At 38.6% G+C, this 17,189-nt stretch overlaps 1 protein-coding gene across 8 annotated transcripts in view; it reads left to right on the forward strand.

Moving 5' to 3' along the window:
- NOS1 (nitric oxide synthase 1) overlaps positions 1–17,189 on the forward strand; it is a 419,319-nt gene that overhangs the window by 310,507 nt on the left and 91,623 nt on the right. For all 8 annotated transcript variants that reach the window (XM_069754681.1, XM_069754657.1, XM_069754671.1 and 5 more), the window contains 6 exons: positions 2,891–3,028; positions 7,882–8,027; positions 13,601–13,763; positions 14,654–14,745; positions 16,672–16,813; positions 16,928–17,067. In XM_069754681.1, coding sequence (XP_069610782.1) covers positions 2,891–3,028; positions 7,882–8,027; positions 13,601–13,763; positions 14,654–14,745; positions 16,672–16,813; positions 16,928–17,067 — 821 coding nt within the window. The remainder of the gene's footprint in view (positions 1–2,890; positions 3,029–7,881; positions 8,028–13,600; positions 13,764–14,653; positions 14,746–16,671; positions 16,814–16,927; positions 17,068–17,189) is intronic.

The following is a 17,189-nucleotide window of genomic DNA, read 5'->3' on the forward strand; positions in this document are numbered from 1 at the left end:
AGTTGGCACTATGCAGTAAGGCAACTAATGTTCTCTGGGCAATCATATAACTCTGACTCACACATCAGACTGCCAGACAGAAAAGCGCTATTCGTGGCTCCACAACACGTTTACATTGTTTTAGGGTCCAGTGGTGTCTTTCTTTCCACCAATCTGACACTTGTCATTGAGCTTGGTAATATAAGCCTTGCATGCAGTTGCTCATCCTTGTTATGAAACTCCTGATGTACAGTTTTTTGTCTGATGCTAATTCCAGAGGAGGTTGGAGATCCTGCACTTGCTGTGGTTCCAATTTTTTTTAACAATATCAATGACGTTTGTCCATAAGCTATAAGTAATTCAATATTTTCTAAATACAGTACATGATCATTTTTGACAATCATGTGAAACGTGAAATATTTCTCCATAGTGTCTGGGACTTCCTGAACATGCAGATTATGGGATTCCCCTTTCTCTGTTAGCTGAATCTTTCTCTCTGTAAAGCTTTATTTTAATCCCTGTTTCTGTATTTGCTACACATACTGCATAATCTGCTTTTAACTTATATTTTGGAAATAAATGCAGGATTTCCCTGCCAGTCTTGTATAGATCAACAGTGAAATACCCATCCCCTTGGGAGCAGACGCTGGAGCCTAATCCATGTTATTCCATTTAGTATTATCTATTCAGCAATATTTTAAATTTAGAGTTCCAGTGAGCTGATTTGCTAAAGTGCCAATGATGCACAAGGCGAACATCCTGCAGCATACTCTGGGTCCCATAGGTATTTAAACATCGAGCTCTGCATCTTTCAATGCAAAGACCTTACAGCAATGTGTAATCTTAGACTTTATAGCTTCACGCGTACAGGCTCTTTGAAAAGATGCCCTCCTACTATCTCAGAAAACGTTTTACAGCTGAGGTTCAGTTTTTTGCCTTTCCAGGTTGTGACTTGCTGGATGACCAGAAACATCCAATGCGAAAAAATCCCCAAGTGCTTGATTTTATGCATCTGTATGAGTATGGCTAAGATTACTAAGCCTACGCAATACATAGGGTATCACTGACTTCAAAAGGTATTATTTTTTAACTTGGGCTAGGAAAATTTTCAAACTGTACTGTCTTCAGTATTATAATTACACAAATCAAAAAGTGGCAAATCCAAGTTGATAATACAAACATCAGGAGTCACACAGTACCACTTATCCCAAAAAGGAAACATATTTAATTCACATTTTTTTAAACGAATTATATAAAACTGGTCCATTATGGAGAAAATAACAATTGCATTTAGAGCTGATGTTATCCTCCAGATAGTGAATTCTTTCATAATTGACTAGTTTTATGTAATCAATATATATGGGGTGTCTGTGACAACACAGCTTCAATCTGCTATACGTAATGCTCCTTTGTAAAGGTCAAGGGACATGAGCCATTGTTTCATGTGAGACTGTCCATTGACCCTTATTGTATATTAATTTGTGGAATGCTGATTACATATTGCATCAGCCTCCTGCAGCGTACTAGTTTGCACAACTTGAAGGACAAATATGCAGTCTGATTGAAAGACCAAAAAATGAGGGATTACCTTCCCCAGCTTCCCCTATTCCTGTGGGACAATGCCCTGAAATGAGAGCTGTGTTTTATAAAAGTAAGGTCAGCCTAGGAATCATGGTTCCAGCTGGTGGAATACAGGTCTGCTCCACTGCCCATTAATGAGCTCACAAAGTTATTTGGAGAACCCAGGTTGTGATAATTAAGTCTCCTAGTGACATGTGTCGGGTCTGCTTCCTAATCTTGCCACTAATTCTTCTCTGTGAATGCCTGCCAAAAGCAGGGTATTACTGGTTGGGGTAGTTGGCCCTGGATGTCTCGAGGTTGCCAATGTTCTAATCCCCAGTGAGCCAGCAGAAGAGTGAGACTGTATGTCATTTTCATCATCTTGTGTACTTGCTGGAATGTACTATATGTTGTTGCCTGTTAGTGATTCACTAATGTCCTAATAGAATGTGGTACCTCACCCTGTGTTCTCTGAGTAGTGTTTTGCCCACTAAAGACAACCAGACTAGTGGACAAGAGCACCCACTGACCTTTGTATCTCCACTGTGTCTATAAATGTGTTCCCCATATATTGCACTTTCCATAGAGCTGACTGCAGACCAGAAAATAATAAAATATTGTACATGTCTATTTACATGCAAGATTATTATAATAAAAATAATTAATTGACTTGGGAGAGTAGCTGGCTGTACATTTTAGCTATTTGAAGAATCCTTGTTCGGCTTCTAGATAATTCTCCAGAACCCTCCTTGCCCCCCACATAATCATGCATGCCCAGATCCGGTGAACATGCATGTGCTTTTGATGGGAAGAGGGGATTAGGCTGCTACCAGACAAATCTGTCAATGGCTTATGTATGTTAAGAACAATAGGACAAGGCATGTTAAAATTCATCATGCCCTACCCCTTCTTTGCCCTGACATCTGCTATGGAGGTTAAGTCAGGATACCATCATAAACCACAAGTTGTTCCTTCCAAAAATGTTGGATTCAGTTGACATTCATCTATTGCATATGGTCAGTTTAATATACTGTACATTTTATGTATCTTGGAGTAATGGAAACCTGCTATCGTTGTTATGTACAAGTTCAGGCAGCATGTTAATATGAGTTGGAAAAAATAAGAAAATATGAAACTGTGGCACAGTAATGTCTGAATAACTATTTCTCATGCCAAGCAAATTAGTTAATTATGAAACGATGTTGGTCTTTATGTGAATAATTATTTCTGCTTTGGCTTCATGTCTATGCTCCATTGTGCTGCAAATCAGATGTATACAACGTAAAATCACTTTCTTCTCCTTTTCTCCTTCCCTATGGGCATTGGCATTGCTTCTATTTTATAATTCCAGGTTTCAGCCTCAGGGAGACATGCCCCTGCAAGGAGCCAGGTGAATGGAAGTCCTTCCAAATGTCCTCGATATCTGAGACTGAAAAATTGGGACTCAAATACTGTGCTGCATGACACACTGCACTTCAAGGCCTCAATGGTACGTTGTACAACAACACCCAATAATATATTAATAAGATATACAGAGACATTCAATAAAATCAGCAAAATAATAATAAAAACCTTATATAATAAACACACAATATATACCATACATAACAAATGCACAATATATACCTTACACAGAAAACACACAATATATACCTTATACAGCAAACACACAATAAATAACATATAATAAAAACACAATATATACCATACATAACAAACGCACAATATATACCTTACACAGCAAACACACAATATATACCTTATACAGCAAACACACAATATATACCTTACACAGCAAACACACAATATATACCTGATACAGCAAACACACAATATATACCTTATACAGCAAACACACAATATATACCATATACAGTAGACACACAATGTATACCTTACAGTCATGGCCAAAAGTATTGACAGACCTGCAATTCTGTCAGATAATACTCATTTTCTTCCTGAAAATGATTGCAAACACAAATTCTTTGTTATTATTATCTTCATTTAATTTGTCTTAAATGAAAAAACACAAAATGAATTGTCCTAAAGCCAAATTGGATATAATTCCACACCAAATATAAAAAAGGGGGTGGACAAAAGTATTGGCACTGTTCAAAAAATCATGTGATGCTTCTCTAATTTGTGTAATTAACAGCACCTGTAACTTACCTGTGGCACCTAACAGGTGTTGGCAATACCTAAATCACACTTGCAGCCAGTTGACATGGATTAAAGTTGACTCAACCTCTGTCCTGTGTCCTTGTGTGTACCACATTGAGCATAGAGAAAAGAAAGAAGACCAAAGAACTGTCTGAGGACTTTAGAAACCAAATTGTGAGGAAGCATGAGCAATCTCAAGGCTACAAGTCCATCTCCAATGACCTGAATGTTCCTGTGTCTACCGTGCGCAGTGTCATCAAGAAGTTTAAAGCCCATGGCACTGTGGCTAACCTCCCTAGATGTGGACGGAAAAGAAAAATTGACAAAAGATTTCAATGCAAGATTGTGCGGATGTTGGATAAAGAACCTTGACTAACATTCAAACAAGTTCAAGCTGCCCTGCAGTCTGAGGGTACAACAGTGTCAACCCATACTATCCGTCGGCGTCTGAATTCAAAGGGACAGGGAAGACCCCACTTCTTACCCCGAGACATAAAAAAGCCAGGCTGGAGTTTGCCAAAACTTACCTGAAAAAGCCTAAAATGTTTTGGAAGAATGTTCTCTGGTCAGATGAGACAAAAGTAGAGCTTTTTGGGCAAAGGCATCAACATAGAGTTTACAGGAGAAAAAAAGAGGCATTCAAAGAAAAGAGCACGGTTTCTACAGTCAAACATGGCGGAGGTTCCCTGATGTTTTGGGGTTGCTTTGCTGCCTCTGGCACTGGACTGCTTGACCGTGTGCATGGCATTATGAAGTCTGAAGACTACCAACAAATTTTGCAGCATAATGTAGGGCCCAGTGTGAGAAAGCTGGGTCTCCCTCAGAGGTCATGGGTCTTCCAGCAGGACAATGACCCAAAACACACTTCAAAAAGCACTAGAAAATGGTTTGAGAGAAAGCACTGGAGACTTCTAAGGTGGCCAGCAATGAGTCCAGACCTGAATCCCATAGAACACCTGTGGAGAGATCTAAAAATGGCAGTTTGGACAAGGCACCCTTCAAATATCAGGGACCTGGAGCAGTTTGCCAAAGAAGAATGGTCTAAAATTCCAGCAGAGCATTGTAAGAAACTCATTGATGGTTACCGGAAGCGGTTGGCCGCAGTTATTTTGGCTAAAGGTTGTGCAACCAAGTATTAGGCTGAGGGTGCCAATACTTTTGTCTGGCCCATTTTTGGAGTTTTGTGTGAAATGATCAATGTTTTGCTTTTTGCTTCATTCTCTTTTGTGTTTTTTTCATTTAAAACAAATTAAATGAAGATAACAATACCAAATAATTTGTCTTTGCAATCATTTTCAGGAAGAAAATGAGTATTATCTGACAGAATTGCAGGGGTGTCAATACTTTTGTCCATGACTGTATATAATAAACACACAATATATACCATACACAACAAACACACAATATATACCTTACACAGCAAACACACAATATATACCTTATACAGCAAACGCACAATATATACCTTATACAGCAAACGCACAATATATACCTTATACAGCAAACACACAATATACAGTATACCTTATACAGCAAATGCACAATATATACCTTATACAGCAAACGCACAATATATACCTTATACAGCAAACGCACAATATATACCTTATACAGCAAACGCATAATATATACCTTATACAGCAAACGCACAATATATACCTTATACAGCAAACACACAATATATACCTTATACAGCAAACACACAATATATACCTTATACAGCAAATACAGAATATATACCTTATACAGCAAACACACAATATATATCTTATACAGCAAACGCACAACATATACCTTATACAGCAAAAGCACAATATATACCTTATACAGCAAACGCACAATATATACCTTATACAGCAAACGCACAATATATACCTTATACAGCAAACGCACAATATATACCTTATACAGCAAACACACAATATATACCTTATACAGCAAACACACAATATAGGTATACCTTATACAGCAAACACACAATATATACCTTATACAGCAAATACAGAATATATACCTTATACAGCAAACACACAATATATACCTTATACAGCAAACGCACAATATATACCTTATACAGCAAACGCAAAATATATACCTTATACAGCAAACGCACAATATATACCTTATACAACAAACACACAATATATACCTTACACAGCAAACACACAATATATACCTTATACAGCAAACGCACAATATATACCTTATACAGCAAACGCACAATATATACCTTATACAGCAAACGCACAATATATACCTTATACAGCAAACGCACAATATATACCTTATACAGCAAACGCACAATATATACCTTATACAGCAAACACACAATATAGGTATACCTTATACAGCAAACACACAATATATACCTTATACAGCAAATACAGAATATATACCTTATACAGCAAACACACAATATATACCTTATACAGCAAACGCACAATATATACCTTATACAGCAAACGCACAATATTAACCTTATACAACAAACGCACAATATATACCTTATACAGCAAACACACAATATAGGTATACCTTATACAGCAAACACACAATATATACCTTATACAGCAAACACACAATATATACCTTATACAGCAAACGCACAATATATACCTTATACAGCAAACACACAATATAGGTATACCTTATACAGCAAACACACAATATATACCTTATACAGCAAATACAGAATATATACCTTATACAGCAAACACACAATATATACCTTATACAGCAAACGCACAATATATACCTTATACAGCAAACGCACAATATATACCTTATACAGCAAATGCACAATATATACCTTATACAGCAAACACACAATATATACCTTATACAGCAAACACACAATATATACCTTATACAGCAAACGCACAATATATACCTTATACAGCAAACGCACAATATATACCTTATACAGCAAACGCACAATATATACCTTATACAGCAAACACACAATATATACCTTATACAGCAAACACACAATATAAGTATACCTTATACAGCAAACACACAATATATACCTTATACAGCAAACGCACAATATATACCTTATACAGCAAACGCACAATATATACCTTATACAGCAAACACACAATATAGGTATACCTTATACAGCAAACACACAATATATACCTTATACAGCAAACGCACAATATATACCTTATACAGCAAACACACAATATAGGTATACCTTATACAGCAAACACACAATATATACCTTATACAGCAAATGCACAATATATACCTTATATAATAAACACACAATATATACCTTATACAGCAAATGCACAATATATACCTTATACAGCAAACACACAATATATACCTTATACAGCAAATGCACAATATATACCTTATACAGCAAACACACAATATATACCTTATACAGCAAACACACAATATAGGTATACCTTATACAGCAAACACACAATATATATCTTATACAGCAAACACACAATATATACCTTATACAGCAAATGCACAATATATACCTTATACAGCAAACACACAATATATACCTTATATAGCAAACACACAATATATACCTTATATAATAAACACACAATATATACCTTATATAATAAACACACAATATATACCTTATACAGCAAACACACAATATATACCTTATACAGCAAACACACAATATAAGTATACCTTATACAGCAAACGCACAATATATACCTTATATAATAAACACACAATATATACCTTATATAATAAACACACAATATATACCTTATATAATAAACACACAATATATACCTTATATAATAAACACACAATATATACCTTATACAGCAAACACACAATATAAGTATACCTTATACAGCAAACGCACAATATATACCTTATATAATAAACACACAATATATACCTTATATAATAAACACACAATATATACCTTATATAATAAACACACAATATATACCTTATACAGCAAACACACAATATATACCTTATATAGCAAACACACAATATATATCTTATATAATAAACACACAATATATACCTTATACAGCAAACACACAATATATATCTTATATAATAAACACACAATATATACCTTATACAGCAAACACACAATATACACCTTATATAATAAACACACAATATATACCTTACACAGCAAACACACATTAAAACCAAGATTGAATTTTCTTTGTCTTTTAGCCTACACCTTGCACACAACAGTTGTGTATGGGCGCTGTCATGACTCCTCCACAGTATGTCCGTAAGCCAGAAGATATTCGAACTAAAGAGCAGCTTCTTCCCCTTGCCAAGGAATTCATTGACCAATATTACACATCAATAAAAAGGTGATGCATTTGCAATACATTACTTAGTGATTAATTATGATAATATTAATTTATTATTCTACATTTCCATGGACTTTGCTTGATAATTGTGTTTAGTTGTTATAGATTGTGTGCCCTTATTTATTGGTAATATTTGTACACATATGCATATTTGGTGGATTACTATATTGTTTGTTTCATTATCAAGACTTCTCTGCTATTACAGTTTGCGAAGCTCAAAGTGCGGAGCTTAGTTGGCATTCTCTGTGAATCACACTCTCTCTACCCTATGCTCTTACATTGATAATTAGCTTTGATTTATTTTTGTAAAGTTTAGAATCATTAATGGGGTTCCCCAAAAATGTCTGTTTCATAATTCAAACTGCAGCTGCCCTAGTTACGTGTCTCCACACTGAAGAAACAGAGCTCCAGACTATCTCAAATGTCAAGAGAAGCTGCCATCATAATAAAGGTACCGTCACACTGAACAATATCGCTAGCGATCCGTGACGTTGCAGCGTCCTGGCTAGCGATATCGTTCAGTTTGACACGCAGCAGCGATCAGGATCCTGCTGTGATGTCGTTGGTCGCTGCAGAAAGTCCAGCACTTTATTTCGTCGCTGGACTCCCTGCAGACATCGCTGAATCGGCGTGTGTGATGCCGATTCAGCGATGTCTTCACTGGTAACCAGGGTAAACATCGGGTTACTAAGCGCAGGGCCGCGCTTAGTTACCCGTTGTTTACCCTGGTTACCAGCGTAAAAGTTAAAAAAAACAAACACTACATACTTACCTTCGGCTGTCTGTCCCCGGCGCTGTGCTTCTCTGCACTGGCTGTGAGCGCCGGCCAGCCGGAAAGCACAGCGGTGACGTCACCGCTCTGCTTTCCAGCCGCTGTGCTCACAGTCAGTGCAGGAAAGCACAGCGCCGGGGACAGACAGCTGAAGGTAAGTATGTAGTGTTTGTTTTTTTTACTTTTACGATGGTAACCATGGTAAACATCGGGTTACTAAGCGCTGCGCTTAGTAACCCGATGTTTACCCTGGTTACCGGCATCGTTGGGCGCTGGAGAGCTGTCTGTGTGACAGCTCTCCAGCGACCAAACAGCGACGCTGCAGCGATCGACATCGTTGTCGGTATCGCTGCAGCGTCGCTGAGTGTGAAGGTACCTTAAAGGGACACTGTCACCTGAATTTGGAGGGAACAATCTTCAGCCATGGAGGCGGGGTTTTTGGGTGTTTGATTCACCCTTTCCTTACCCGCTGGCTGCATGCTGGCTGCAATATTTGATTGAAGTTCATTCTCTGCCCTCCATAGTACACGCCTGCGCAAGGCAAGATTGTCTTGTGCAGGCATGTACTACGGTGGACACAGAATGAACTTCAATCCAATATTGCAGCCAGCATGCAGCCAGCGGGTAAGGAAAGGGTGAATCAAACACCCAAAAACCCTGCCTCCATGGCTGAAGATTGTTCCCTCCAAATTCAGGTGACAGTGTCCCTTTAAGCACACAAACCTCTCTCAGCCAATTAACAGTGCTGACATGACACAGAATAAATCTTTTCACTGAGCATGTCTACCTCTTCTGCTCAGTCACATGCTGCAAGCTGAAGAAGCAGAGCTCAAAAGGATCTCAATTGTCAAGAGGAGCTGCCATCATAAGCACACATACCTTTCTCAGCTGAGGAGCAATGCTGACATGAGATGCAATAAATCTTTTCACTGAATGAGGGTGTATACCCCTTCTGCTGAACACTGAAACTGAAGAAACCCTACCCTCCCATTTGTGCTCTGTCAGTGAAAAGATCTAATCTGTGCCCTATCAGCACTGCTCCTCAGCTGAGAGAGATATGTGTGTTTATGGCAGCTCTTCTGGACAGTTGAGATAGTCACAAGCTGTGTCTCTTCAGTGTGCAATCATTCTGATATATGACTAGGATGGCTGTAGTTTGAATTATGAACAGACACTATGTGTAATGCCCCGAAGTTGTTGTGTATATGACTTTAAGACGCACCAGAGCAAGCAGCTAACTCATTCGGCTTGCACAATGTTCACATTTCCCTTTGCAGATAAAGTAACTTAGAATTCAGTACATAGAAGTGGTTTACATATGCACAAAGTCGGTTGCAAAGAGTAAAAAAGCATCCCTACTTTCCATATATGGCCATAAGATCACATGGTTAGACCACATGATCGGATCCTGGTTTAGCGCTATTAGAGAAGGAGACATTTTGTGTTCTGGTGTGTTGCTCAGGAAAAGTGAAGGAACAGTTAGGAAATGAACAAAGACAAACCACAGCCTCAGCTTCAGATAGCTATGAGATAAGAACTGTGCATTTAAGCTGAAGTTGAGACTCAGGAATCACTGCGCCATTCTTATATCTGCATTACTATACCAGAAAGTAACTGTGATTGCTGCATTGGAATTGAATCTCTGTTAAACCATCGTTTATCTGGATGTATCTGTGTATTCGTGCATCAAGTTTATCAATAGCCCCTCTGGCCTCTCTGTTTTCTGGACTATTTGGGGTGTACCACATTACATCACACTACCAGGAAACAAAGGTTAGTTAAGTTCACCCTGGAGTCACAAACTTCATTTTATTTTGATCCCTGCCATAGAGAAGTGGTAACATCCACACAGCCTCTGGATTAATCTGGTTCTTATACTGTACATCTGCATAACAGTTGCATTCATTAAACTGTGGGATATTTCAATAAGGGCTATTTGCAAAGTAATATTTGTTTATTTTGCAGTGGGTTAGAGAAAGAATCACATAATAACCAGAATTTTAGACCCTAGTTTCACACGAACAGAGTGTCAGGATTCCGTTGGAATCTGTGAAAAAATGTTTCAATGGGAAGCCCAACAAGCCATTCACTTGAATGAAGCCAATGGAGTTACTGTTGACACTATCTGGCTTCCATCCTGATAGCATTTGTCTTTTTGAGATATGCACCAAAATATGCTTAATCTGGTACGATCCTAAGTAGTGATGAGCGAGTATACTCGGTGCGCGGGTTTTCCTAAGCACGCTCAGGTGGTCCCTGAGTATTTGTGATTCTCGGAGATTTAGTTTTTGTTGACGCAGCTGCATGATTTACAGCTGCTAGACAGCTTGAATACATGTGGGGATTCCCTAGCAACCAGGCAACCCCCACATGTGCTCAGGCTGGCTAGTAGCCATAAATCATGCAAGTGCGTTAACAAAAACTAAATCTCAGAGCACTTACAAATACTCGGAGACCACCCGAGCATGCTCGGGAAAACCAGAGCAACGAGTATACTTGTTCATGTTCATCACTAATCCTAAGTAACAGTCTTTATTTTATTCAAATGTTGAATTAAAAATTGTGCTAACTTCAGAGAATAAATCTACCAGTAGCCCTTGGCTCAATGTCTGTGAGGAGTTGACTTTAGTGATTTGCATTCTGTAAATTACAGCCAATAAGGTCTATACAGTAATGTAGTAAAAATAAAAACAGCTCCTCATTACATCATAAAAGCCCAGATAAGCTATCAGAGATGTGTTTTACAACAAGCTTCAGACTGTTTTCAATGAGAACCTACAGAACTGAGAATTCGCACAGCGATAGGGAAATGTAAGTTTAGCAATGTATTTATAAAGGTACCGTCACACTGGACGATATCGCTAGCGATCCGTGACGTTGCAGCGTCCTGGATAGCGATATCGTCCAGTGTGACACACAGCAGCGATCAGGCCCCTGCTGGGAGATCGTTGGTCGGGGCAGAAAGGCCAGGACTTTATTTCGTCGCTGGCTCTCCCGCTGACATCGCTGAATCGGCGTGTGTGAGGCTGTGAGCGCCGGGCAGCCGGAAAGCAAAGCGGTGACGTCACCGCTCTGCTTTCCGGCCGCTGTGCTTACACAGGGCAGAGAAGCAGAGCGCCGGGGACAGACAGCGAAGGTAAGTATGTAGTGGTTGTTTTTTTTACTTTAACGATGGTATCCAGGGTAAACATCGGGTTACTAAGCGCGGCCCTGCGCTTAGTAACCCGATGTTTACCCTGGTTACCGGCATCGTTGGTCGCTGGAGAGCTGCCTGTGTGACAGTTCTCCAGCGACCAAACAGCGACGCTGCAGCGATCCGGATCGTTGTCGGTATCGCTGCAGCGTCGCTTAGTGTGACGGTACCTTAAGGGTGGTGGTACTCAACATTTTGCATACTCTAGATAAACTGTAAATGTTGGAAGTGTAGAAATATTTAAGACTCTTTTGTAAATTAAGATTTTGTTTTTTTAATGACCAGTTAAAAAGTTTGCATGACTTTGAAAAAACTTTCAGAAGACAGAGAATATTAAAACGTAAGGAAAGAAGCTATGATCAATGGCTTCACCTCCTGTGGCTCCTGGTCAGGCTACTCCAGGACAGGGAGCAATGATGGGCCACCTAATGATGGGTTCTTGGGCCACCTAATTACAGAGGACTGTGATTTGCTGCAGTGCTCAGGTGACTGGTACGTAACAACATGACTTGCTGTGCTGGCAAAGACCCCCAGAATGGCCTGCGCTGAAGTCATAGGGGTTAGAGAGAGTGACTATAGCTTATTTAATTATTTTGTAATAATCATATTTGGTTTCTCATAATGGATGCCGACTGTTGCTTTCTATAACTACAAAATGATCATTCTGATCTATCGATCTATCTATCATACATCAAAAAAATACAGCATGCTGTGCGTCATATATATGCAAACATTTATTATGTGAAATGTAAACTGTATTGCTGATATAAAGCATATACTTATGAAACGGAGTTGATTACCACACAAATGTATCAATTTGAGTGTGCCCACCGGTCTTTTCAAGGAGCTCTTTCTTTTTATTGAACGCAACTTTTCTGGGCCAAATGCCTCCAAAGTTAAAGGGCAGGTAAGGTCCTGCAAGAATCAACGTCAGCCTTTAGCTCATTCCATGGATAGAACTCATACCTATGATAGTCTATGGGGCTGTTTACATGTCCAATTTTTTCGTTTGAGTGATTGATCCCTGCAAAATTGTAGAGACATGTCCGATATTGATCTGACTATCGGAACAAAGTCTCCAATGCAAGTCTATGGCTTGGATGCCATCCACGTGCTGTAGATTTGTCATGGACTGGTTGATAGGAGAAACTGGAGAAAATTACTGAAAATTGTATGAAACTCTGATCAAAACACTGATGAAATTTAGTCCTTTTTTCTTTAAAAAAAAATTGAAGTCTGAATGAGCTTTTATACTGGTGAGAGGAGTGCTCAATCAAATATGAAGGCATTGACTGCATTCAATGGGGTACAATAACAACAAAAAACTCACCAGCATCCTAACAAAATGAAACAAATGTGAACAGGTGCAAGCTGCAATGACTTCTTGTATCTATGGATGATAAAATCTTAAAATATCAGAGAGATCGTGGCAGTGTTACTGACACACAGATAATGTGTTTTAGATAGTTAATGCTATTAAAATCCTATAATGATCCATAAACAAATAATGATAATCTAATGTGTAACTTAACATTGTCGTCATTAATCAAGTCTCCCAATCTGTCGCAACTGATAAATGTATAACGTTTTTGACCTTTACTATTGAAGATTTGGCTCTAAGGCTCACTTAGAGAGGGTGGAAGAAGTAAGAAAGGAGATTGAAACTACAGATACCTATCAGCTTCGCGATACAGAGTTGATATATGGAGCTAAACATGCATGGCGTAATGCAGCTCGCTGTGTGGGAAGAATCCAGTGGTCCAAACTGCAGGTGGGGTATCTTTATCTGTTAAATAAATGCATCAGGCTCAGTGCACACAGCCGTTCTATAGAACTGTATAATCTGTAAAGCCCTTACCTTGTAATGGGGATATGAGTAGAGAGGAGCGAAATTTGTTTAGGTCGGTTTCGCTTGATTTGATCAGAAGGTTCATTTCAGTCTGATTACAATTGGTTCAAAAGATAAGTGAGCAGAATGCCATAAGAAAAAGTTAATTATCTTCCGAGGTCTCTCCAAGACCCAAAGTATAATAAATGGCAGGGAGGGAAGGGGTCACAAAATGAAAAAAAAAGTGGAATTACACTCCCCTATTCTAGGCACTCACCTGACTCCTTATCACATGTGACTGTAGCTTACGGTGGTCATGTAGAGGGCAATACAGCCCCTATGACCACACAAGGTCCATCACGGTTGCGGCATAAGGAGTCAGGTGAGGGCTTTGACAGGTGAGTATGATTTTTTTTTTATTATTTCCAGCCATTCCTGGCCATTAAGAAAAAAAAAACAGCAAAATGCCATCTTGCGCTATGCCATTTTACTGCATTCCTGCAAATCGAATACTTAAAATTTCAAATAGGCAAGAATCTGTAATTTTGTAGAAATTCATGGTGAATTTGATTAATTATGGATTGATTTCTTTATCTCAAGTTGTGAGTGTTAATAGATTACTGATATGGATCAGTAGGAACTCCATGTACCGTTTTGCAGTGTCCTTGAATGTGGCTTTGTTTGTATATGGATCCTTGGAGTATTCACAGTAGTGTATCTGAAGTTTATCCTGAAATATGCAGATGCAGTAACTGTTACGTTTTCGAACTCACTCAATGAAAATAAGATGTTGAATTTGGGACAATTACATTATTTTCCTTGTACTGCCACAGGTCTTTGATGCTCGAGATTGTACCACTGCACATGGGATGTATAATTACATCTGCAACCACATCAAGTATGCCACCAACAAAGGCAACCTCAGGTAAGACAGGAATGACACCAGAATGAAAACCATAAGCTTGTGTAAAAGTGCAGCCAATGGCTTACCCTGAGGATGGAACATCATATTAGGTTAGTGGGGGTCCTACAATCAGCTATTTGAAGTAACCACAGCAAAGGGCAATGCAAGGTTTTGCAGTGTTGTCCAATTCATGTGAACAGCACAATATTATAATACCTTGAACTGCGCAATGTGAGATTTTTATGTGAAAATGTTGCATCTTTTAAGGTATGTGTACACATCTTTTAGACGCTGACACACCCGACAGGTTTTGCTACAGGAAGATGCTTCCAGAAACGTCTGCTGTGATATTCTTGTGGAGTCTTCTTTGGCGTCTGTTTTCGTGGTGGATTTGCTGCCAGTGCCTTTTTTTAAAACGTGTATATATAAAATAGAGAGCAGCTTCCAAGCAGAATTCTCCTGAAAAATGGACTGGTTGCTCATATTAATCGCTCTTTGAAACTTGAGATATATAAACCTTAAAAAAAAGTTGAAAATACTGAACATAGGAACAGCAAGTTGTCTTTATATTGCTTTGCGTGTTTATTTTTTATTGAGTGTGAGTTACCACCTGAAAAAAAGTCTTTGAGTGCACATACCCTAAATCTGTGACAAAAGCATCCACTTAGCCCCAGCCTATAGCACTTATACATTTCTAAGGTTTATCTGATTTCTTGTTCTTTCTAAAGTTAATTTTTCAGATTCGCTTTCCATATAACTCAGGAAATCCATGCTTTTTTTTTTTTTTAAAGGGAACCTGTCACCTGAATTTGGCGGGACCGGTTTTCGGTCATATGGGTGGAGTTTTCGGGTGTTTGATTCACCCTTTCCTTACCCGCTGGCTGCATGCTGGCTGCAATATTGGATTGACATTCATTCATTCAAGATTGCCTTGCGCAGGCGTGTACCACGGAGGACATAGAATGAACTTCAATCATGGAACTCCACCCATATGACCGAAAACCGGTCCCGCCAAATTCAGGTGACAGGTTCCCTTTAATAGGTTTCTGATTATTGTTTTAATTCATACAAGCATACTAAGAACAGTTAAAAGACATAAAAAAAAGCCAATCAAATTCACTCGGGGAAAAGAGAAGAGGGAAAGAGAAGGACCCAAATAAATTACCGTAGTTTAGTTGAGACTAACAGTGTAAGATCTTTTTGATGCCATAAACTGGAAAAGCAAATTAATGCTTGTTAGTTTATTTGAAAAAGAGCATTTATTGTATATTAATTTAGCAGTCTGGCTATGGGACGACACCAAATCTGCTAGAGGGCTTCTCAAGTGTGGACTAGATGCATTTTTAATACGTTTCCACAGCGAAAACACACTAAACATGCATGTGTGGTTTTTTACTTGCAAAGTTTTTGCTTCTAATACATTTCTATGGGGAAAATATGCATAGAAAACTCAGCGTATCTTCAAGAGAGGTTGACATGTTGTGGATTTCAAACACGCACCTCATGTCAGTTTATTCTAAGTAAAAAAAGATAAGCATGGGCATGAGACTTCTATAAATCCCATCCATTGTGTTGGAACTGTAAAACCAGGCATTTTTTGGGCAAGTGAAAATACAAAGCATCAAAAACACATAAAAACTGATTGTGAGAACATAGCCATAAAGATTCATGATTGTTGGGGGCCCTGTTGGAGATTCTGTATTATGGCCCAGGAGCCACACCACTGCCCAACCCTATACAGTTCATGCAGAGATATAAACTTACTTTATGGTCATATTGCTTCAGAAAACTGTGAGGTTCAATATGTGCTTAAAAATTGAGGAGTAATACAAATCTTACTTATGGATAATACTGGTGAGATCTTTGTAGCACACTTTATAATAATATATATTATGCCAACCAGCTTGTCTGATGTTGTTGAGGCTTGTCTGATGTTTCTTTTCACAGATCAGCAATCACTATTTTCCCCCAAAGGACTGATGGAAAACATGACTTCAGGGTCTGGAATGCACAGATTATCCGTTACGCTGGATACAAGCAGCCTGATGGCTCAGTACTTGGGGATCCAGCTAATGTAGAGTTAACTGAGGTAATCACAATATTGAGCTAATCATATATGGTTGAGGGATACTTACATCAGGTTCTCGCTGTTGAACATTGCTTCTATTCTATCTTCTTTTATTGAAATGATTTCCATTGACAGATTTGCATTCAGCAAGGCTGGAAAGCTCCTCGAGGCCGTTTTGATGTCCTCCCTCTCGTTCTTCAAGCAGATGGCAATGATCCAGAACTGTTTGAGATCCCACCAGAAATGATCATAGAGATCCCAATCCGGCATCCTAAGTATGATAGCATAATCCACTGTATTAATTATCAATTTATTATGTGCTTGCCAGGTATGACATAATTATTAAGTGAATGTAACGCAATGATGCTGTGGTATAAATTTTTTAACAAATGAGCGC

This window comes from Ranitomeya imitator, chromosome 1, assembly GCF_032444005.1.
Source record: "Ranitomeya imitator isolate aRanImi1 chromosome 1, aRanImi1.pri, whole genome shotgun sequence".
In the NCBI taxonomy this organism is placed as follows: domain Eukaryota; kingdom Metazoa; phylum Chordata; class Amphibia; order Anura; family Dendrobatidae; genus Ranitomeya; species Ranitomeya imitator.